The 25,827-nt window shown below is 36.0% G+C and overlaps 1 protein-coding gene across 1 annotated transcript; it reads right to left on the bottom strand.

Annotated features, from left to right (window-relative positions):
- LOC128226507 (NXPE family member 4-like) lies at positions 1-24,470 on the bottom strand. The gene is made up of 8 exons (XM_052936413.1): positions 24,286-24,470; positions 16,299-16,345; positions 13,861-14,138; positions 10,593-10,765; positions 2,044-2,214; positions 1,575-1,685; positions 1,387-1,439; positions 1-830 (listed from the first exon to the last, which is right to left on the bottom strand). Exons 1-8 carry the CDS (start codon positions 24,384-24,386, stop codon positions 40-42), a joined length of 1,725 nt encoding a protein of 574 aa, XP_052792373.1. The 5' UTR covers positions 24,387-24,470; the 3' UTR covers positions 1-39.
- Between the last annotated feature and the right edge of the window lie 1,357 nt (positions 24,471-25,827).

The raw sequence follows: 25,827 nt of genomic DNA, 5'->3' as shown, positions 1-25,827 counted from the left end.
TATCATTTATCTTTATTATATAAACATATAAACACATAATCAGCAAACATGTTCAAGTATTTGCAAAACATGCTGAAGAATGATATTTTTCTCAGAATGTATGTGCCATTGTTCTGTTGCTATGGTCATATCTAGAGCTTCCAAGAACATCACTCGATCTTTGATATCATCAAATTCGTCATTGATGAAGTTTGTATAAATTGATGCATACACATCTGGCATCCATATCACATGGTCTTTTGATTTAGCGAATGAAAACGCATGAGGTCCCTTTAAAACAACAAATGTGTTGTCGTTGTCAGCTATTATTCGTCTTATAACAGAAGCAAGGTCCTTTAGAATACTATAGAACACACGAGAATGATAGTTCAGTGTATGGGCGTATATATGAAATACGATAATATTTCTTTGGTCAGTTTTACGTAAGATATTTACTGACGCCTTGAAGGTCTTCAAGTACTGCCGAGGAAGCTCGCCTGTACAGAACGGGAGGCCATGGGGAATCCACGCAAGAGATGTATTGGTGGTGATATCATTGCAAGAAGTGGTTCGATGCTTTCCGCCATTGGCAAACGTGTCACTGCCCCATTTGCATGAGATAAGCGTGCGGATTGAGTAAAACATCTGCCTTAACGTTGAGTCCCCTATTAACGCAATGTTCGTATTACGTAAACACTCCCTTATCTCGTGTTTTGTAATCCAAGGGCGACAATTTTTGCTGAACCACGTGTTTTTATATAGGTGACCAGTGGGCGAGTCCATTTTCCACGTGTGAGACAGGATGCTTCTACTGCAAGGGGGTGTTGCGATGACGTGACTTATATTTGAATCTGAAATATCCAGCAATGTACACAAAATATTTGGATATAAATAAAATATCGATATTTGTTGTACATACATAATTAATTGTGCAAAAAGTATTACTATAGTGAAATCAAGTTGGAACTTCTAAACTTTAGCGTTAAGGCACTGAACACAATTCGAGGAATTGTTTGTGACAATTAGTGGAACAGTTTAAAGCTGCACTCTTACAGTTTTGACAACTATTATTGTTTTGTCTTGGAACGAGCAAATTTTTGCGAAAATTTATGGAAACCAGTTATATAAGAATGTATAATAAGATCGCAGAGTTTTTATATTTAAGAACAAAAAATTATGTTTCGTGCATTTTTCATAAACCGTTAGTAACGATTAAATCCATAAAACATAATTTTCGAACAGAAGTATGAATATCTGCGATTTGATCTTTTTCAGCAATCTTTTATCGTTGTTTTGCAGGTATTTACGCAACAATTTGTTCTTTCCAAGACAAACAATAAAAAAGTTTTGAAAAAGGTATATCTGTGAGAGTGCAGCTTTACGTTTGAATGATATAAAAAAGCATACCTGATGTAACAGTGATTCTTATGGATGCAAGTAATACTTGTGATGAGTGATCCCTAGAAGATATAATAAAATTGCTTTAGTTATAAATCATCTTATTTAATCTCATTAATGCAAAACACATCTTGTTGGACGTAAACATATTGCTATAACACTTACACCAATTTTAAGTTGGATAAATTATTACGTACAAAGAGCAGAGCGCTTTTCTGTTGTCCGACTGGAAGTTGATATCAGTCCCAAGGCTCCACAAGTTCCGGTCGGCTACCGCCGTCCAATCGACGCACTGCAACTGGTCGTGTCTGTAAAATAATACAAGTAGTATGTATGTAGAAAGAGAATGGACAAAATAACGCCTATAAGAAAAACATAGACTATGTATGAGAAATAGTTCCGGTGTACTCAGTGTAAAATGAATTATGTCAATTCCAGTATATTTATCTGGTAAGGTATATTAATTTAAGAAATTCCAAAGAATCTTTTTGATGACCCCATCGGATAGTTTAATCAACATGAGTAAGCTTGAAAAACTTACTAAAAGGTAACAAATATAAAAAGAGTAACTCTCCAAAAGAGATGATATGTGATGTCAAACTCTCCAAAACAAAATTTAGCTTTAATTGTTTATAGCCTTTAAATACTGCAACAAATCTTCTCCACCTTGGTTTGCCACAATACCAATGCCATCCAAAGTTATCTTCGGTGAGGTTGCAGATGACGTCATATCCGGTCACGTGGGGATAAGCGTTACATGGCGTCTCTTCTTTAATGGACTTGTCAACAGGATGTTGAAATATTGCTGTGTTGACAAGCACTGGCGGACAGATGTGCCTGATCAAAAAGATAGTAATGATGTTAAGTACTTAACAAAGATTGAAATGATGTCTAGTACATGGCAATGATCGACATTATGTCTAGCTCATAACAAAGATTGGCATTATTTCTAGGACATGACAAAGATCGGCATAATATCAAGTACATGGCAAAGATAGGCATGATGTCTAGACCAGTACATGACATAGAGCTGCATGATGTCTAGTACATGGCAAAGATAGGCATGATTTCTAGTACATGACAAACATAGGCACGATGTCTAGTACATGGTAACGATTGACATGACGTCTAGAACATGGCAAAGATAGGTATGATGTCTAGTATAGTACATGGCAAATGTAGGCATGATGTCTAGTACATGAATAAGATAGCCATGATGTCTAGTACATGAATAAGATAGCCATGATGTCTAGTACATGCATAAAGGAGACATGATGTCTAGTACATGAATAAGATAGCCACGATGTCTAGTACATGAATAAGGGAGACATGATGTCTAGTACATGAATAAGATAGCCATGGTGTCTAGTACATGAATAAGGGAGACATGATGTCTAGTACATGAATAAGATAGCCATGGTGTCTAGTACATGAATAAGGGAGACATGATGTCTAGTACATGGATAAGATAGCCATGATGTCTAGTACATGAATAAAGGAGACATGAAGTCTAGTACATGAATAAGATAGCCATGATGTCTAGTACATGAATAAGGGAGACATGATGTCTACTACATGAATAAGATAGCCATGATGTCTAGTACATGGATAAGATAGCCATGATGTCTAGTACATGGATAAGATAAGCATGATGTCTAGTACATAGCAAAGATAGGCATGATGTCTAGTACATTGACAAGATAGCCATGATGTTTAGAACATGGATAAGATAAGCATAATGTCTAAAACAAGCCAAATATAGGCATGATGTCTAGTACATGGATAAGATAGCCATGATGTCTAGTACATGGATAAGATAAGCCTGATGCCTAGTACATAGCAAAGATATGCATGATGTCTAGTACATGGATAAGGGAGGCATGATGTCTAGTACATGGATAAGATAGCCATGATGTCTAGTATATGAATAAGGGAGACATGATGTCTAGTACATTGATAAGATAGTCATGATGTCTAGTACATGGATAAGATAAGCATGATGTCTAGACCATGGATTAGATAAGCATAATGTCTAAAACAAGGCAAATGTAGGCATGATGTCTAGTACATGGATAAGACAGGCATGATGTCCAATACATGGAAAAGATCAGCATGATATCTAATACATGGTTAAGATAGCCATGATGTCTAGTACATGAATAAGATAGCCATGATGTCTAGTACATGCATAAAGGAGACATGATGTCTAGTACATGAATAAGATAGCCACGATGTCTAGTACATGAATAAGGGAGACATGATGTCTAGTACATGAATAAGATAGCCATGGTGTCTAGTACATGAATAAGGGAGACATGATGTCTAGTACATGAATAAGATAGCCATGGTGTCTAGTACATGAATAAGGGAGACATGATGTCTAGTACATGGATAAGATAGCCATGATGTCTAGTATATGAATAAAGGAGACATGATGTCTAGTAAATGAATAAGATAGCCATGATGTCTAGTACATGAATAAGGGAGACATGATGTCTAGTACATGAATAAGATAGCCATGATGTCTAGTACATGGATAAGATAGCCATGATGTCTAGTACATGGATAAGATAAGCATGATGTCTAGTACATAGCAAAGATAGGCATGATGTCTAGTACATTGACAAGATAGCCATGATGTTTAGAACATGGATAAGATAAGCATAATGTCTAAAACAAGCCAAATATAGGCATGATGTCTAGTACATGGATAAGATAGCCATGATGTCTAGTACATGGATAAGATAAGCCTGATGCCTAGTACATAGCAAAGATATGCATGATGTCTAGTACATGGATAAGGGAGGCATGATGTCTAGTACATGGATAAGATAGCCATGATGTCTAGTATATGAATAAGGGAGACATGATGTCTAGTACATTGATAAGATAGTCATGATGTCTAGTACATGGATAAGATAGGCATGATGTCTAAACCATGGATTAGATAAGCATAATGTCTAAAACAAGGCAAATGAAGGCATGATGTCTAGTACATGGATAAGACAGGCATGATGTCCAATACATGGAAAAGATCAGCATGATATCTAATACATGGTTAAGATAGCCATGATGTCTAGTACATGGATAAGATAAACATGATATCTAATACATGGATAAAATAGCCATAATGTCTAGTACATGGATAAGAGAGCCATGATGTCTAGTACATGGATAAGAAAAGCATGATATCTAATACATGGATAATATAGCCATGATGTCTATTACATGGATAGGATAAACATGATGTCTAATACATTGACAAGATAGCCATGATGTCTAGTACATGGATAAGATAGCCATGATGTATAGTACATGGATAATATATGCTTGATGTCTAGTACATGGATAAGATAGCCATGATGTCTAGTACATGGATACGATAGCCATGATGTCTAGTACATGGATAAGATAGCCATGATGTCTAGTACATTGATAAGATAAGCATGATGTCTTGTACATGGATAAGATAGATATGATGTCTAATACATGGATACGATAGCCATGATGTCTAGTACATGGATAAGATAAGCATGATGTCTCGTACATGGATAAGATATATATGATGTTTAGTACATGGATACGATAGCCATGATGTCTAGTACATGGATAAGATAGCCATGATGTCTAGTACATTGATAAGATAAGCATTATGTCTAAAACAAGGCAAATATATGCATGATGTCTAATACATGGATACGATAGCCATGATGTCTAGTACATGGATAAGATAAGCATGATGTCTCGTACATGGATAAGATATATATGATGTTTAGTACATGGATACGATAGCCATGATGTCTAGTACATGGATAAGATAGCCATGATGTCTAGTACATTGATAAGATAAGCATTATGTCTAAAACAAGGCAAATATATGCATGATGTCTAGTACATGGATAAGATAGACATGATGTCTAGTACATGGATAAGATAGACATGATGTCTTATACATAGATAAAATAGCCATGATGTCTAGTACATGGATAAAATAAGCATAATGTCTTAAACAAGGCAAATATAGGCATGATGTCTAGTACATGGATACGATAGCCATAATGTCTAGTACATGGATAAGATAGGCATGATGTCTTATACATGGATAAGATAGGCATGATCTCTAGTACATGGATAAGATAGGCATGATGTCTTATACATGGATAAGATAGCCATGATGTCTAGTACATGGATAAGATAGCCATGATGTCTAGTACATGGATAAGATAGGCATGATGTCTAAAACAAGGATAAGATAGGCATGATGTATTATACATGGATTCGAAAGGCATGATGTCTAGTACATGGATAAGATAGCCATGATGTCTAGTACATGGATAAGATATCCATGAGGTCTAGTACATGGATGAGATAGGCATGATGTCTAGTACATGGATGAGATAGGCAAGATGTCTAGTACATGGATAAGATAGCCATGATGTCTAGTACATGGATAGGATAGGCATGATGGCTAGTACATGGCAAAGATAGGCATGATGGCTAGTACATGGATGAGATAGGCATGATGTCTTATACATGGATGAGATAGGCATGATGTCTAGTACATGGATAAGATGGGCATGATATCTAGTACATGGATAGGATAGGCATGATGGCTAGTACATGGCAAAGATAGGCATGATGGCAAGTACATTGCAAAAATAGGCATGATGTCTAGTACATGGATAAGATAGGCATGATGTCTAGTACATGGATAGGATAGGCATGATGTCTTATACATGGATGAGATAGGCATGATGTCTAGTACATGGATAAGATAGCCATGATATCTAGTACATGGATAGGATAGGCATGATGGCTAGTACATGGCAAAGATAGGCATGATGGCTAGTACATGGATGAGATAGGCATGATGTCTTATACATGGATGAGATAGGCATGATGTCTAGTACATGGATAAGATGGGCATGATGTCTTATACATGGATAAGATGGGCATGATGTCTAGTACATGGATAAGATGGGCATGATGTCTAGTACATGGATAAGATGGGCATGATGTCTTATACATGGATAGGATAGGCATGATGGCTAGTACATGGATAAGATGGGCATGATGTCTTATACATGGATGAGATAGCCATGATGGCTAGTACATGGATGAGATAGGCATGATGTCTTATACATGGATAAGATGGGCATGATGTCTTATACATGGATGAGATAGGCATGATGTCTGGTACATGGATAAGATAGCCATGATGTCTAGTACATGGATAGGATAGGCATGATGGCTAGTACATGGCAAAGATAGGCATGATGGCTAGTACATTGCAAAAATAGGCATGATGTCTAGTACATGGATAAGATAGGCATGATGTCTAGTACATGGATAGGATAGGCATGATGTCTTATACATGGATGAGATAGGCATGATGTCTAGTACATGGATAAGATAGCCATGATGTCTAGTACATTGATAAGATAGACATGATGGCTAGTACATGGCAAAGATAGGCATGATGTCTAGTACATGGATAAGATAGCCATGATGTCTAGTACATGGATAGGATAGGCATGATGGCTAGTACATGGCAAAGATAGGCATGATGGCTAGTACATTGCAAAAATAGGCATGATGTCTAGTACATGGATAAGATAGGCATGATGTCTAGTACATGGATAGGATAGGCATGATGTCTTATACATGGATGAGATAGGCATGATGTCTAGTACATGGATAAGATAGCCATGATGTCTAGTACATTGATAAGATAGACATGATGGCTAGTACATGGCAAAGATAGGCATGATGTCTAGTACAAGGCAGAGAGGACATATTAACTGGTTATTGATAAATTGACAAATATGCTTCGCATAGCTCTTATGAATACAGCTTATATGCAAAGAACGGACAACCACATTGGCCAAACAGACTGGCATTAATCTTTGTATGTATCAAACAATGAAGCCATGTCCCAGCTTTGTACTTGCAAGACACTTTGGCGTTTAATGAAGACAGGACACATTTATTTTCGTAGAGCGAATTTTGTGGGTCTAAGTGATTTGATACAGACGTCTATTTTCCATTGTTCGCTGTTCCCTCTGCACATGCGCGAAGTACAGGGTGTTTCATAATATCTGTCCTTATTCTATACCGTTGTATATCCTACCCACATCAATACAAAAACAATAAAAAAAACGTATTTTATATAGTATATATATGTAACTATGCTTGACAGCTAAGTGTACCATGTTACGCTTAATTTAAAACAGATGTGTAATCAGCTATCGAATAGTATTGATAGCTATTAAGTCTGCATTTAAAATAACTGTATGACAATATTCAAATTAGAATTAAGCATTAACGTTAGATCATAATTATGAATTCCTTGCTTATATAAAACAAACAAGCTTAATTCAGGACGAAAATGTGCATTTTACGTTGATATTCATTCTCACTCGAAAGGTCATCATGGCAGAATAGCGCCATTAAAAAGATCTTGGTATCATTATGAATGAAAATTATCAATATCCTCCGAGAAACTGTACTATGCAAACATACCAATGAAAGTAATTAAATAATCCGAAAATCGACAATGTGTTTACCTGTATTTCTAACGGAAAGTACCCCTAGGGTTCATCTTTCTGTATTTTTCCCTTTTTGTACAACCAACGGTTGATTTTATTTGAAATTATGAAACACATCTAAAACGCATGGGCGATTTAACTTTCGCGCCAAAACACCACTTGACTAAATGGAGGGTGGAGCTAGTGTAGCGTAACCGCATGTTTGCACGATTACTGCCCTTTGTTATAAATTGGCGGTTTGCGTTAACAAAGTTAAATGTCTGGCGGTGTTTTTCAAAGGTTAGTTTTTATATTTCAGTCTTATTTATTCCATACAAATATTTTATTAGCGACAATAATACTTTAAGGAATCATGTTAAACATTATTTATTAACCGGGAGTTGTTTTCATAAAGAATATTAATAAAAATAGAGCTGTCTACCTTCAAGTTCTCGCAAAATGGAATATACCCGTTTTACACCAACAGATCCCTTCAGAGAAAAGCATGCTCGACCCTGAAGGGGTCCACTGGTCTTTATATGCACTAAATTTTCTATCCACACAGAACCCGGGCTTTGCTAAATTGCATATTACCAACCAAGTAAACATACGTACTATGAACGTATTTCCGTCTATAACGGAATGTTATACTATGAACGCACATCCGCCGCCTACAGCGGACCGTTACACATGTAAATAATGAACTCGTCCGCCCGGGGAATATATAACCGCGTCGCTCAGTTGAAAGATTCATTCTGTGTTTGACCGCCGTCGAGGTAACATCAAGTAGAAAACGGAAATCGTCTTTTTAAGGCAAATAATTAGATTTTTGACCTTCTGGCTGTTTAGTATTGAACACAGAGCATTGAGATCTGTGGGATAAAAAGGCACCAGAAACTTGACATCTATAGACGAATCTAGCGTTCCAGTTCAAGTAGCCGGATACATAGAGCATTGCGATCTAGTCTGGTGAACGGAGCTGGTGGATAGAAACTCTAGTAAGCGTCACACCTGGCATCAGTGTTGGCCACAGAGCATTGCGATCTGTGCGCTGACAAAGGTTCAGGTATTATGCATCGCCAAATAACAAGCTCCCGTAAGAGCCATTCATCATTAAAGTGATTGAACATCATATTAACCAATGCATAATCTTTGAACCCTGATTATTTGGTTGATTATGTTTTAACTTGCCAATCATTTTTTGAATCATTCGTTCAATCATAATGCAAAGTAGCTTGAGGAAAATTTATATAAGAGCGATCCATATAAGCTCTACGACACCGATTGAACATACAGCCGGCACGTTACACTAGTGAGTAAAACGAGTGCGAACATCAAATAAGTTCATTATGGCCGCTGCGCTCGCTCCGTTTTCTGAAGATCGCCAAGATAAACTGTAAAACACATTATTTCATCGCTTTGGTTCAATATCATAAGGCCGTCAGGAAACTCATTTCCAATATTTATTGAAGTGAATTACAGAAATTCCGATCAAGTTTCTCACAGTTAGAGATTGCATCCATCATAAGTATCTTCCAAAGTGTTAAAAGTAGTACAACAATGGATCGGTCGTTAATCGATCCGTCGTGTGTCGTCAATTTAATTCGCTAACAATCCAGCAGGAACATTTTTCCACAAACTATTCACAATACTAGGCTAGAATGTTGTTTAAAGGTCGGCACGCCAGCAGGTCGTACATTTGAAAAACAACAAAACAAATCACACTCACAGTGTGTGTATACCACGTGATAAATTACATCACAAAGGCAACATTTTGCTTTAAATGATGACTTAAAAAAAGTTAAATTTTCTTTTAAGCGGCGTAGACTACGCACTGTTTTATTTAATATAATGAATATATAGTAAAGTTATCTTTGTTTAAAGTCTTCATTTGAAGCAAAATATTGCCTTCCGACGTAGCATTTATGACGTATTTGATCACGTGTGTATACACACACTGAGTCAGGCTGCCTCATTTTCCACCCTGTCATCAATTTACTAAGTGTTTTGAAGTGGATTATGTGCTTTCGAAAATAAGTGAAAGCTATCACTTTAAAGAACGACAATCGGAATGATATATTGTTTTCATTTTTTGAAAACAAAAAAGTCGGTCTAGCAGCCCAGCGGCTTTGCAGCCTAGCGGTGTGAAGTGAACGGTCTTGCGGACTAGCGGTTTTAACTTGTTTTCTACTTCAAAGCTATGGTGGCATACTTCTGCCACCAGATAACCATATTACTAACTAGTTAATAGTTACGTAACTAGTTAACCACTAAATTAAATATTTAGTTATGTGGTTAACTCGTTACTTAACTAGTTATTTTTTTCAATAAATAAAAGATTATAACGGGAAATAAATGCATGTTAGTGCCTACAACTGCCATTGTTGTAATATGGTTATCTGGTGGCAGAAGTATGCCACCATACTTCCCAATGTTGCAAACTATGCTGATAATTGCTACTGGAAGTTTATTGGTGCATATACAACGTTTGTTATTTTATGTATTGTTATTTTGAAGAAAAGGCATCAAACTTGCTTTGAAATAGGAATCAAGTTTAGGCCGCCAAATTTACGCCTCTATGCCGTTAACTTCAGGCCGCTAGGCCATGAGGCCACTAACTTCACGGCGCTATATCAGCAGATCGACAATTATTTTTTTAACATTAAGTACTTGAAGATATAAATTCACCTTCGGTTGAGCACTGCAGCGATGACCTCTCGTGGAGAAATAATTGCAGCTTTAATTTCCGGTCTGCCTACCCAGAATACCGTAGTGGCGGCAGTGTAACTGCCGTCCCCGTTGTCGAGAACGCGGGCGTTTACCGCCGCACCTACGGCGGGCTCCGTAAGCCACACGCGGACCTGTGAACAATAACAAAGAAAGCTTTCAGAATTATCTAGCTTTTGGAAATATCAGTCTTGGTCTGATTTTTTTATTAAAGGTCAACGTTCAATTTCAAGATTCAGACTGTTCTTATAGTAACGATACGCGCAGTTAACGCCCACAAGAGGTTAAGTTATAGTTAGAGGACATGAAGTAAAATCTTAACGATTAAGATTTGGCGAAGTGAGCGAAGCGGACGAGTATACTGATAGGTTCATCCCATCAATCGCACAGGATATCCAGTGGATACTCGGTAAACCTCGTTTAAACAAAACATCAAACGCACGGGTTGAGGTCAACTAATCTTACACGAGCGGCCATGGATTAACTTATAAGTTTGCCAACGGGCAAAGATAAAAAGTACCCGTATGTAAACTTTAATTAAAATACATTTGACTTTATTTTGTTAAACTGAGGTGGATGAAAAATTATCTACCATGGCGCTCGTGAAAGATAGGTTCTTCCCAACCCTCGCGCTGCGTGTGCTGTGGAATCTCGTTAAACCTCGTATTCGCAAAACACCCTACGCTGGGGTTGGGATAACACGTCAGTCACCTCCATGCCACCGTACTGAACACCAAATACACACTATCAAATATGTAATTGTAATATATGAGTGTAAGTAATATGGTCAAATAATGTGAGGATGGACATAAAAGAAACGTTCAACTTCGACATTCAATATTGTTTGCCTTCAACATAATGCTTCTTGAACAAACAAAAAAATAATTATATGATTTCTTGTATATTTTTGGAGTTCAATAACTCAATAAATGTACACAGACGGGTGAGTAAAATTATATATGTTAACATATTTCCTTCGAAGAAGATCATAATATGAACAATAACAGTGTGTGTATACCACGTGATAAATTGCGTCATAAATGCTACGTCGGGAGGCAACATTTAGCTAAGATAAAGACTGAAGTCAACGATAACTTTTCTTTTTCTACACCATTTTAAATAAAACAAAGGGCAGTCTATGCCGCTTCAAGAGCCCCGCTTTTGTTTTATAACCGAAGTTTGATAAGGTGATTAGTTTCATCAAACACTTCGACAAACCTGTTTCCAAAATAATGTTTTGACAGTGCTCCGTCAGACGGCCGTATTATGGAAAGGTTTGTCGAAGTGTTTTAAGAAACTAAACTCTCAATCAAACTATGGTAAAGACCGAAGGCGGGGCTCCGTAAGCGGCGAAGACTGCGCTATGTTTCATTTAAAATGGTGAAGAAATAGTGAAGCTATCTTTGTTTAAAGTCTTCATTCCAAGCAAAATATTACCTTCCGACGTAGCATTTATGACGCAATTTATCACGTGTAATACACACACTGAATAACATGAAATGAAAATCTTCTTCGATATCTCTTGAATTGCAACATAAACACGATGACTACGATAACGATTATACGAAGAAGGCTGGTTGTAAGAACTGTTCAAGAATTTTCATTATTATGTTATGTTATTTCATGGGCATTCAAATGACAAATAAAAACTTTTTTTAATAATGGTAAGTTCATTATAATTGACTTCATATATACTGTACATATGTGTGATATTCTAAATAGATCGCTTGCTGATCAATATGGCATCCAATTGATTTCTTTATATGGAGCAACAGTCTATTGTGTCGCCTTACGGTAGAAATCAACGCAAACAAAACATGTCAACCGTGGTATCCTGGCTATTAATAATGTATTCCTATATTTACTGAAAATATTCCCTAGAGTAATCCGAATATTACCTGACTGGTTCGGACGATGATGACGTGTATCTCTTAGACTGGTGCAGTGTTGAAACCTGATTGATTATTTATTATACCTTTGAGAAAAGACACGATTCTCCGGTAAGTATTTCAAATACTGCAAACATTTAAAGTTTTTCATGTTCAAATGTCAATACATGGCATGCGGGGGGGGGGGGGGGGGGGGGGAAGACTTCATGCTAACCACAATCACAGCATACTGGTACAGCCTGTATTTTAGTGAAATCATCTAATTTTACTGACAAAAATGACAAAAAAAAAACCAAGCTGGTAACAACATAAATTATTAATTTACTTAAACAAATCATGGAGCAATAATTTTAAAAGAATACGTAAAAATAAATAACGAATTAAAACTGTTCCATATTTAGGTACTCCGAGGACGAAAATGTCAGTCCTTAATTGTGCGGTTAATAAAGTACTTTTCATGCAGATTGGTAGTATCTTGAAAAATGCCATTTATATCAACCAATTGGTCTTGAATCCTAGTATGCTAATGGGAAATTTTGTAGTTGTGGTGCAAGTCTAACACAAAATATTTCCATAATAGTTCCAAAAGTGTTCCGATTTAGGTACTCACCCAGTACGCTTACAAACAAATCACACAAAAAGAACAAATGCACTTATTTAACTTATTTTACTGCGTTGCTGTGTGTACTTGGTGCTAAAATCTCACTTTGTTGGAAATTACGTTGCGATATAGGACAACAATACTGAGTATACAGATTATATGGCACGCAAAAAGTACCATTATATGTAAATAACCAGGAAGGTCACTTCAGCTGTCCCTAAATACATTGACAAATGGAATGACGTCACACTCTACCCGATTTCTTAGCAGTGCATAAACCAGTGCTAGAAGCACTTTGTTTGAATAGATGTGTCATCTTAGCAAATTTCCAGGCGGCAGGATAAATACATTCACTTATTGATTTATTGAACAAAAACTGGAACGGAACGTTAACAATCAAATTAAGCCGTTTCCTTTAGCATTTTATGGCTTATTATATCAGGTGTGCTTGCTTTATTTATGCTCTACTTATGTCAACAGTTGTTCAATAGAATCAAGACCTGCAACACTGTTGAACAAGTAATTTGGATTATGATTGCTGTCTATCAATATGTGAATAGTATTATACATATTTGCAATAAAACAAAATGTGGTGTTTTGTAGAAAAAGTTTACCAAACGAAGACGGAGGTCTTAAAGACACCACAAGTAACTTGACTAGAGTGATATTGTTAGCATTCATATATGATATAACGTCTTTAACTAGCGTTTAAAAATTATAAATATGCACCCTCACTCACCAGGTCTCCACCCCTTTGCCGCCTCTTGCCTTGCCTGTCACACAAGACGACTGTGAATGTCACAGTATCCCCTACTTTTACTGTATGACTTCCGTTATTCACCAGCATAGAAGTTGCGGCGTGCGGCAGCTCATCGAGGTTGACCACTTCCGGTATGTACCGGAAGTTCTCCTCAGGCCACACTTTTCCGGTCGGTGGGTCGGGGATACCCTTGCAAATCGCAAACACGATGTCAGGGCCTGGTAGCGCTTTTAGCTTCTCAGACGCGTTGCCAAATCCTGTGATAAAACTTTTTTACTATTTACATAATGCTTAGCACAACACGTGTACGTTTAACGTTTCATGAAAACCCCCAAAACAGTTTGTTAAAAGTAAAGGCATGTTACCAAAATTAAGCAAATAATTATCTTTTAAAAAATATGCGATCAATTTGAAAACAAGGTCTTGACGACTTGACGAGTGAATGAGACTGATATCAGTAGGAGCTTAGCTAAATTTGGCCTATGGTGTACTTTATCATGCTTACGATTTAGCAGACCATGAAAAATGTTACTTCACATCTGAGATGATCACCTTAAAACTCACATGATTTCGACAAGTATTGATATGTTAAGGAAATATATCAAATAAATAAAAAAAGAATCGAAGGATTTTACAAGTAAAATGTAAACTACTTTTATTTTAAGAATTGGCAATGTAACTATTTAACTGTTAAAGATATGCCGTTAGAAATGTTCACAGTACTGTATTGGGGAAGCAGAATTATGTATTGAGGATAAATTCAAAGTTGAGAAATGTGTACTGGGGATAGCATGTAAATTGGGACAAAAACGATTTTTGGTTCAGCAAAAGTAGTTTCATTTCTTCTCTGTTCGTCTGCTTAAATGTAGGAACTTCTTAATTGACCGGATTCCGTCGGTTTGGTTTTTCCAAAGTCATATATAGGTTTAAATGCAAAAGATTCAAGATCATAATATCACATGTTATAATACCAATACATAGGTTTCAAGACTAAAGGCTTCATTACAAAAAAATCCATATACATCAGAAGTAACAAGATAAAATACATTTATTTTTTAAACACTATTACAATACATTAAGAGAACTTTAAATGAATGCAAAAGTAAGACGCAAAACATGCTATTCAAACAGCAATGCATATTTCAAATGATAATAAGGTAGCTAGCGGCTAATAAAAACGATTTTCAAAATAAACGACAGATATGCACATATACACAATAAGACGCTAGAGGTGAACGCTAATCGTTTTATAAAAAAATAATTCAAACGGGCAAAGATAACACAAATACCCGTATGTACATCCTTTTAATGGTCTTCACATTGTAATTTCCTCCTTTGTTAAAGACTCTCGTCTGTAACACCACAGAAACCTTGTCTTGTGGCAATATTTAGAATGCTAATTAATTATTTCTCGCTTCAAATGTCATTTTTTTCACTCAACTTTCAAGAAATATATCTTCACTCTCTTCAGAACTATTTAAAGACCGATTTGACAATTAACATGATCTGAATCACTGCGCACATATCCACGGTCAAACCTGTAATGAACTGATTATCATTCACTTCCAGCAAAACAGGAAAAGACAGAAATAATATAGCTATTGGCTATAAAGAGATAATCATATCGGCCATGCACATCACTTAGGGAAGATATAAGCATTTAACAAAAGCACATAGTTCACATTAAATGCATAAAGCACGTAAGACACATTTCAATTAAACTATACATTTGGTATATAAGCACAAGCAGTGGTTAGTAAACCTTACAAGTGTGTGTATACCACGTGATAAATTACGTCATATATGCTACGTCGAAAGGCAACATTTTGCTTAAAATGAAGACTTCAAACAAAGATAAGGTTTCTTTTTCTACACCATCTTAAATGAAACAAGGGCAGTTCATGCCGCTTAAAGAACCCCGCCTTCCTTTTATTACAGGAGATTGATTTGGTAATTAGTTTCTTCAAACACTTCGACAAACCTGTTTCCAAAATAATGTTTTGACAGTGCTGCGTCAGACGGCGGTTTTGCGAAAAGGTTTGTCAAGTGTTTTAAGAAACTAAACTCTCAAACAAACTCTGGTAAACGACCGAATGCGCGGTTCTGTAAGCCGCGTCGACTGCGTTATGTTTCATTTAAAATGGTGAGAAATAGTAAAATAATCTTTGTTCATCTTCATTTGAAGCAAAATATTGCCTTCCGACGTACCATTTATGACGCAATTTATCACGTGGTATACACACAATGAAAAGCTAAAAGTATAACAGAGAATGGCTAAACTATACACACATAGAGCATATACATTTGCTGCAACTCCTAGTATGGATCAGTCACTTAAACTCTTTTAAGTCAGTAGTTGTGCGTAAATCGTTTAGCAGACTGTACCATACTTGGGTGGCCTCAAAACGTAAGCTTACCATATGTAACTTTATTTACACTTGGAATGTCGAGCTTGTTTTTAAGCCTGAAAGAGAAGTGTTCTGATTTAATGTACCAGTCCATTGTAACCACGACCCACGCCCCACAGGTCCGGGGATATAGCTGGGGAATTGGGCCGTGTTTTTACCTTCCAGGTGGCCCGCAGTGCCGGATGAAGGCTGTGGTTTTGTCTTCGCGCCAAAAATAGCGGGGAATGGGCCTTACCTAGAGTCCCTGGGGTGCGGGGGCATAACTCTAATACATCCGATTTAAAAGCATCCTATTTAGATCTGCAACTCGAAGTAAAGGAAGTTATATTGAGTATCTATCTTTATGATAAACGTGATGATTTTAATTTTAAAAATAATTAATTACCCTTCTTTAGTTGGAGATGTTCCTAGTTCACCATCATATGGTGTTTTTATTGCACATTTGATAAGATTCGCTAGAATAAGTACAGATGTCAAAAAGTTCAGCTCTTGCAGTAAACTTATGACGCAAAAACTTCTAAAACAGGGTTTTAGATATTATAAATTAAGGAAAACTTCCTCAAAATTTGTTAATGGTCATTATAATGTAATATCAAAGTACAAAAGTAGTTTTAAATCGCTGATTGTTAATAGTATTGCTCATCCTGATTTTTATGGTGATGTTTAAGGAAAATTCGTAAAATTAAAATGTTTCCAGCAGGTAGTTGGGCAGATAGACTCAATAAATTACTTGGATTTTATTTAAACCGTGGATATAAAGGCAATACTTGCCTTCTAGTTTTTTAAGATGAATTCCTGAAACAAAATATAGGGTTGAATATAGCATCCTCACATAACTAAGCTTTCCGTCCATTGATTTTATGAAAGTCTTGCAAATTCATTTTATCTCTAAAACCTTCTTTGGCTGACTCTACTTAGCTTTAAGTCCTTTGATTTTATTAATAATTATTAATATTTTGCAGATTCATGTTATTTTTAAACCGACTTTGGCTGGCTCCGAATGTTTTGGCATGTGACGTCATTTTCTTCCAATATTTACATAGGTAATCATTTGGAAGATTAGCTAATATACAAGGGGGAGGACGTAATTTGGTTTCATGCAAACATTAAGTGAGAAAAATGTTTCATGGCAAACAAAATGGCGTATTTGAAATGAAAAATACCGATTCTGGGACCAACTTTTGCCTGGTAAGTTGACTTTTTATTTTTATTTTGAAAAATGAATGCGTCCAGTGCGTGGTGAAAAACATATTCTTCAATCGACATCTTAGTTTTGTATCATAACTTTAAAGATAAAAAAATATTGAACTGATTGTGGCTCAGGAGGCAATGTTTACAAATAAATGTGTTGCATTTATCCTCATTTGTTTTCGTATTTTCTCGGCAAATATGGCATATCTGTGCATGTTGTAACCATGCTTTGCATGAATATATTCCTAACTTCCAAACATCATGGTTATTACTCGACAGTACACGTTTCCTGGCCGATTTTTTGTACCTTAACCCCAATATACCTTTTAACTATGGTATAATCGTAAACACATACAATTGTAGTTGATCAGAGGTATGTAGTTAATTTTACAGCACAACAGTTGGACGCACTTGTATTTTGAAATGATTCAGAAGGTCGTTTGCATTGTCACCAAAATGTGGGTAATGTGCTTGCATTAAACAAAATGGGGGTTAAGGTACAAAAAAATCGGCCAGGAAACGTGTACTGTCGAGTAATAACCATTACATTTTGAAGTTAGGAATATCTACATGCAAGCACGGTTACAACATGCACAGATATGCAATTTTTGCCGAGAAAATACGAAAAAATGAGGATAAATGCAACACAGTTATTTGTTAACATTGCCTCCTGAGCCACAATCAGTTCAATAACTTTTTTATTATCCCCCGCCTTGAAAAGGCGAGGGGATATAGTAATTGTAGGCGCGATTCCGTGCGTGCGCGTGTGCGTGCGTGCGTGCGTGCGTGCGTGCGTGCGTGTGTGAGTCCGTCCGTCCCACATTCGTTTCTTTGCATCTCCTCTTACATTTCTCATGCGATATCTACCAAACTTTCACAGATTGATGATCATAAAGTGAAGCAGTGCATATTGTCGGACTTTCCGGATTCGACCATTTTTGAAAGAATTATTGTCCTTTGCCTATTTTACATTTAAAATTGGTTTCTTCGCAACTCCTCTTACGTTTTTCATGCGATTTCTACCAAACTTTCACAGATTGATGATCATAAAGTGAAGCAGCGCATTTTTGGGGGCTTACCTGAGTTGACCATTTTGGAAAGAGTTATTGCCCTTTGCTTATTTTACATTTAAAATTGGTTTCTTCGCAACTCCTCTTACTTTTTTCATATGATTTCTACCAAACTTTCACATATTGATTATCATAAAGTGAAGCAGCGCATATTGTCGGGCTTTCCCGATTCGACCATTTTTGAAAGAGTTATTGCCCTTTGCTTATTTTACATTTAAAATTGGTTTCTTCGCAACTCCTCTTACGTTTTACATGCGATTTCTACCAAACTTTCACAGATTGATGATCATGAAGTGAAGCAGCGCATTTTGTCGGGCTTTCCTGATTTGACTATTTTTGAAAGAGTTAATGCCCTTTGCTTATTTTACATTTAAAATTGGTTTCTTCGCAAATCCTCTTACGTTTTTCATGCGATTTCTACCAATCTTTCACAGATTGATGATCATAAAGTGAAGCAGCGCATATTGTCGGTCTTTCCCGATTCGACCATTTTTGAAAGAGCTATTGCCCTTTGCTTATTTTACATTTAAAATTGGTTTCTTCGCAACTCCTCTTACGTTTTTCATGCGATTTCTACCAAACTTTCACAGATTGATGACTATATAGTGACGCAGCGCATATTGTCGGGCTTTCCCGATTCGTTCATTTTTGAAAGAGTTATAGCCCTTTGTTTATTTTACATTTAAAATTGGTTTCTTCGCAACTCCTCTAACGTTTTTCATGCGATTTCTACCAAACTTTCACAGATTGGTGACTATATAGTGACGCAGCGCATATTGTCGGGCTTTTGCGATTCAACCATTTTTGAAAGAGTTATAGCCCTTTGTTTATTTTACATTTAAAATTGGTTTCTTCGCAACTCCTCTAACGTTTTCCATGCGATTTCTACCAAACTTTCACAGATTGATGACTATTTAGTGACCTAGCGCATATTGTCGGGCTTCGCGATTTGGCCATTTTTGAAAAGGTTGCACTTTTTTTACATTTAAAATTAGTTTCTTCGCAACTCCTCTTACTTTTTTCATGCGATTTCTACCAAACTTTCACAGATTGATTATCATAAAGTGAAGCAGCGCATATTGTCGGGCTTTCCCGATTCGGCCATTTTTGAAAGAATTATTGCCCTTTGTTTATTTTACATTTAAAATTGGTTTCTGCGCAACTCCTCTGACGTTTTTCATGCGATTTCTATCAAACTTTCACAGATTGATTATCATAAAGTGAAGCAGCATATATTGTCGGGCTTTCCCGATTCGACCATTTTTGAAAGAGTTATTGCCCTTTGCTTATTTTACATTTAAAATTGGTTTCTTCGCAACTCCTCTTACGTTTTTCATGCGATTTCTACCAAACTTTCTCAGATTGATGATCATAAAGTGAAGCAGCGCATATTGTCGGGCTTTCCCGATTCGGCCATTTTTGAAAGAATTATTGCCCTTTTCTTATTTTACATTTAAAATTGGTTTCTTCGCAACTCCTCTTACGTTTTTCATGCGATTTCTACCAAACTTTCTCAGATTGATGATCATAAAGTGAAGCAGCGCATATTGTCGGGCTTTCCTAATTTGACTATTTTTAAAAGAGTTATTGCCCTTTGCTTATTTTACATTTAAAATTGGTATCTTCGCAACTCCTCTTACGTTTTTCATGCGATTTCTACCAAACTTTCGCAGATTGATGATCATCAAGTGAAGCAACGCATATTGTCGGGCTTTCCCGATTCGATCATTTTTGAAAGAGTAATTGCCCTTTGCTTATTTTACATTTAAAATTGGTTTCTTCGCAACTCCTCTTACGTTTTTCATGCGATTTCTACCAATCTTTCACAGATTGATGATTATATAGTGACGCAGGCCATATTGTCGGGCTTTCCCGATTCAACCATTTTTGAAAGAGTTATAGCCCTTTGTTTATTTTACATTTAAAATTGGTTTCTTCGCAACTCCTCTTACGTTTTTCATGCGATTTCTACCAATCTTTCACAGATTGATGATTATATAGTGACGCAGGCCATATTGTCGGGCTTTCCCGATTCAACCATTTTTGAAAGAGTTATAGCCCTTTGTTTATTTTACATTTAAAACTGGTTTCTTGGCAACTCCTCTTACGTTTTTCATGCGATTTCTACCAAACTTTCACAGATTGATGACTATAAAGTGACGCAGCGCATATTGTCGGGCTTCGCGATTCGGCCATTTTTGAAAGAGTTGCACTTTTTTTACATTTAAAAAATTGGTTTCTTCGCAACTCCTCTTACATTTTTCATGCGATTTCTACCAAACTTTCACAGATTGATGACTATATAGTGACGCAGCGCATATTGTCGGGCTTTTGCGATTCAACTATTTTTGAAAGAGTTATAGCCTTTTGTTTATTTTACATTTAAAATTGGTTTCTTCGCAACTCCTCTAACGTTTTTCATGCGATTTCTACCAAACGTTCACAGATTGATGACTATATTGTGACCTAGCGCATATTGTCGGGCTTCGCGATTCGGCCATTTTTGAAAGAGTTGCACTTTTTTTTACATTTAAAATTGGTTTCTTCGCAACTCCTCTTACTTTTTTCATGCGATTTCTACCAAACTTTCTCAGATTGATGATCATAAAGTGAAGCAGCGCATATTGTCGGGCTTTACTGATTTGACCATTTTTGAATGAGTTATTACCCTTTGCTTATTTTACATTTAAAATTGGTTTCTTCACAACTCCTCTAACGTTTTTCATGCGATTTCTACCAATCATTCACAGATTTAGAACTATATAGTGACGCGGCGCATATTGTCGGGCTTTCCCGATTCAACCATTTTTGAAAGAGTTATAGCCCTTTGTTTATTTTACATTTAAAATTGGTTTCTTCGCAACTCCTCTTACGTTTTTCATGCGATTTCTACCAAACTTTCTCAGATTGATGATCATAAAGTGAAGCAGCGCATATTGTCGGGCTTTCCTGATCTGACTATTTTTGAAAGAGATATTGCCCTTTGCTTATTTTAAATTTAAAATTAGTATCTTCGCAACTCCTCTTACGTTTTTCATGCGATTTCTACCAAACTTTCACAGATTGATGATCATAAAGTGAAGCAGCGCATATTGTCGGGCTTTACCGATTCGACCATTTTTGAAAGAGTTATTGCCCTTTGCTTATTTTACATTTAAAATTGGTTTCTTCGCAACTCCTCTTACGTTTTTCATGCGATTTCTACCAATCTTTCACAGATTGATGATTATATAGTGACGCAGGCCATATTGTCGGGCTTTCCCGATTCAACCATTTTTGAAAGAGTTATAGCCCTTTGTTTATTTTACATCTAAAATTGGTTTCTTCGCAACTCCTCTTACGTTTTTCATGCGATTTCTACCAAACTTTCACAGATTGATGACTATTAAGTGACGCAGCGCATATTGTCGGGCTTCGCGATTCGGCCATTTTTGAAAGAGTTGCACTTTTTTTTACATTTAAAAAATTGGTTTCTTCGCAACTCCTCTTACTTTTTTCATGCGATTTCTACCAAACTTTAACAAATTGATGACTATATAGTGACGCAGCGCATATTGTCGGGCTTTTGCGATTCAACTATTTTTGAAAGAGTTATAGCCCTTTGTTTATTTTACATTTAAAATTGGTTTCTTCGCAACTCCTCTAACGTTTTTCATGCGATTTCTACCAAACTTTCACAGATTGATGACTATATAGTGACCTAGCGCATATTGTCGGGCTTCGCGATTCGGCCATTTTTGAAAGAGTTGCACTCTTTTTTACATTTAAAATTAGTTTCTTCGCAACTCCTCTTACTTTTTTCATGCGATTTCTACCAAACTTTCACAGATTGATTATCATAACGTGAAGCAGCGCATATTGTCGGGCTTTCCCGATTCGACTCTTTTTGAAAGAGTTATTGCCCTTTGCTTATTTTACATTTAAAATTGGTTTCTTCGCAACTCCTCTTACGTTTTTCATGCGATTTCTACCAAACTTTCACAGATTGATGATCATAAAGTGAAGCAGCGCATATTGTCGGGCTTTCCCGATTCAACCATTTTTGAAAGAGTTATAGCCCTTTGTTTATTTTATATTTAAAATTGGTTTCTTCGCAACTCCTCTTACGTTTTTCATGCGATTTCTACCAAACTTTCACAGATTGATGACTATAAAGTGACGCAGCGCATATGGTCGGGCTTCGCGATTCGGCCATTTTTGAAAGAGTTATTGCCCTTTGCTTATTTTACATTTAAAATTGGTTTCTTCGCAACTCCTCTTACTTTTTTCATATGATTTCTACCAAACTTTCACAGATTGATTATCATAAAGTGAAGCAGCGCATATTGTCGGGCTTTCCCGATTCGACTATTTTTGAAAGAGTTATTGCCCTTTGTTTATTTTACATTTAAAATTGATTTCTTCGCAACTCCTCTAACGTTTTTCATGCGATTTCTACCAAACTTTCACAGATTGATGACTATTTAGTGACGTAGCGCATATTGTCGGGCTTCGCGATTCGGCCATTTTTGAAAGAGTTGCACTTTTTTTACATTTAAAATTGGTTTCTTCGCAACTCCTCTTACTTTTTTCATGCGATTTCTACCAAACTTTCACAGATTGATTATCATAAAGTGAAGCAGCGCATATTGTCGGGCTTTCCCGATTCAACCATTTTTGAAAGAGTTATTGCCCTTTGCTTATTTTACATTTAAAATTGGTTTCTTCGCAACTCCTCTTACGTTTATGACTATATAGTGACGCAGCGCATATTGTCAGGCTTTTGCAATTTGACCTTTCTTGAAAGAGTTATTGCCCTTTCTTAATTTTACGCATTTCATATGTTCCTGAGAAACTACCCTTACCATTGATTGGCTTTCGTTACAAAAAATACCCCCATGAGGCGGGGGATATAGCTGTCTGTGACCGCTCTTATCTTTATAGTTATGATACCAAACTAAGATGTCGATTGAAGAATATGTTTTTCGCCACACACTGGACGCATTCATTTTTCAAAATAAAAAGAAAAAGTCATCTTATCAGGCAAAAGTTGGTCCCAGAATCGGTATTTTTCATTCCAAATACACAATTTGTTTGCCATGAAACATTTTTCTCACTTAATGTTTGCATGAAACCAAATTACTTCCTCCCCCTTGAGTATATGTCGCTTTTAATTTAAATAATGTTTTCTTTATTAATTTTGTTCCCAGTTTAAGTACAATGATGCTTTTTATTATGAAACTCTATGATCACTAAGTTTTAAACCTTTTATTAAGGCAGATTGCGTGTGATGTTCATGGTTTCAAACAATGAATGCAATATATCTTTGAAAAGTTTTTTGCATTATGTGCTCTGAAGTGTATTCCTCCGTCTGCAGACACAGTTGGGGGTCTCTTATCATAGAAGTACTTGGGGGTTACCTATTAGTTTATTATCATTTGTTTTATTATTAAGTTTCCGCAAGTTAAAGCATTCTTTGATAAGATTTACCTTTTACGTTTTTTTTCTTTATTCAGGATTGTTGGGATAAGAGTGAGGTTTGTGCACGTAAACTGATTTAAACCCCCAGTAAATTTAAATTTTACTAACCGTTCCAAGGCGGTACCTTACCATCCTTGATAATCACACCTGGTTTTTTTATACAGTAAATATGCACTGTGCTTTACATCGATAGTGACTGTTTACGAGGGTTATGGAACTATCGTTTCTCTATTCAATGCATAATGACAACATATGAATACATTAATACAACTTACCTCTCAATAACAGTATATCCAACAACAGTAATCATCATTGTAGAAATCATAACACATCTCGTTTTCTTAAGGAAACTCAATCTTTGAAATTTATCTGCCATTTTATCCAATTCATATGATTTATTTCCTCATATGATTTATTTCCGGTGAATAGATCAATTCACATCAACAGTCTCAAAGGGACAGCAGGTTTATTGAATGCGATACAATACAACTCATTCTGCAATACCACCGACTCGACAAACACCGCCAATTGTGACGGTGATTAGGTGCACAGTATAGGATTGATGCATTTATATATTTATTTTTAATGCAAGATCATGTTTAACTCATTTGATTTAAATGATCGATTAAAGAAATGATAAAACATTTTTATGTTAAGGTTATATAAATATAAATATAAACATTTAAATGCTCAGAATTGTTAAAATTTTAACAACTTGACCTTGTGCACTTTACACTAAAGATAAATAAGATCGCTGCGAAACGCCCGCCACTTCTCGACTGTTGTTTTTATTTCAATCTAAAAAGGGACGTAACTCAACATTTTTGTAAAGTCAGAGTAATGGATCTTACGTATGACATGTGCATATTGTTTCTGGCAACAAGTGTATTAAGTTGCATTTGAATACATTCAGCGTTAAGTTATGACAAAGGTGTGTTTGCGCTATGAGGCTGACAACGACACCAGGGCTTTGAAAAAATCAACAACAGACGAGCCAAAAACTAAATGACTCCTTGGCCGAGACGATAAAACACTAGATTTGCAATATCATATCCTCAGATAAAGGCCATGGATTTGTAGTCAATTTCCGGTACAAATTATTTTCCTTTTGAATATCATTATTATTAATATAGAACTGTAAACTTGTATCTCTATATCAAGAACTATAATGTGCCATTTAACAACTTTCAGAAAACAAAATCAAAATTCACGATATGAACTTCGTGGCTGATGTAGTGGGGCTTTAAATGAGCACAATATAGGTTGAGGCAAATCAATAATAATTTTATTTTAATGTATAATTTTGTTAAATTCATATGACTGTAATTATCATAACATAACAAAGCATTTGATTTGTGTACCGATGTATCATAACAAAGCATTTGATTTGTGTACCGATGATAAATATTAGTTTTTTTTAACTGGGTAACGTGTAACCACGCATTTGTAAAGGCTTATATTTATTAACTGAACACAAATCATATTACACATTGAAATAAAAATAACTTAGTTTCATTTCAATGGGAGTTGAAATCACAGTTTCGGAAACACATCACCTTGAAAGGGGCATATCTCGAGTTGCGAGTTATTTCTTTATTTATCGTTCTATACGTTTTATGGAAGTATCATGTTTATGACATTATTGCGAAAGTCAATATGGTATGCATGTGTGAGATAGTTTATTGAAGTTATTCCTTTGTAGATGTTCACAGGTAACAAATATAATATTGGTTAGACGTAATGAAACAGTGATAAACGAAATTTGAAAGGCATGTTATGACATTGATATCAGTACTCACATCCAAAACTGTATTCTT

Source organism: Mya arenaria, chromosome 3 (genome assembly GCF_026914265.1).
Source record: "Mya arenaria isolate MELC-2E11 chromosome 3, ASM2691426v1".
NCBI lineage: Eukaryota > Metazoa > Mollusca > Bivalvia > Myida > Myidae > Mya > Mya arenaria.
Note: the sequence above shows the minus strand (reverse complement) of the source record. Positions and strands in the feature narration are given on the sequence as shown.

Coding starts and splice junctions, on each gene's coding strand:
- LOC128226507 (XM_052936413.1), bottom strand. CDS start 24,386: ATGGCAGATAAATTTCAAAGATTGAGTTTCCTTAAGAAAACGAGATGT. Junction 16,346..24,285: donor GGATATACTGTTATTGAGAG/GTAAGTTGTATT, acceptor CTTCTCTTTCAG/GCTTAAAAACAAGCTCGACA. Junction 10,766..13,860: donor GGCAAAGGGGTGGAGACCTG/GTGAGTGAGGGT, acceptor TATTGTTCACAG/GTCCGCGTGTGGCTTACGGA.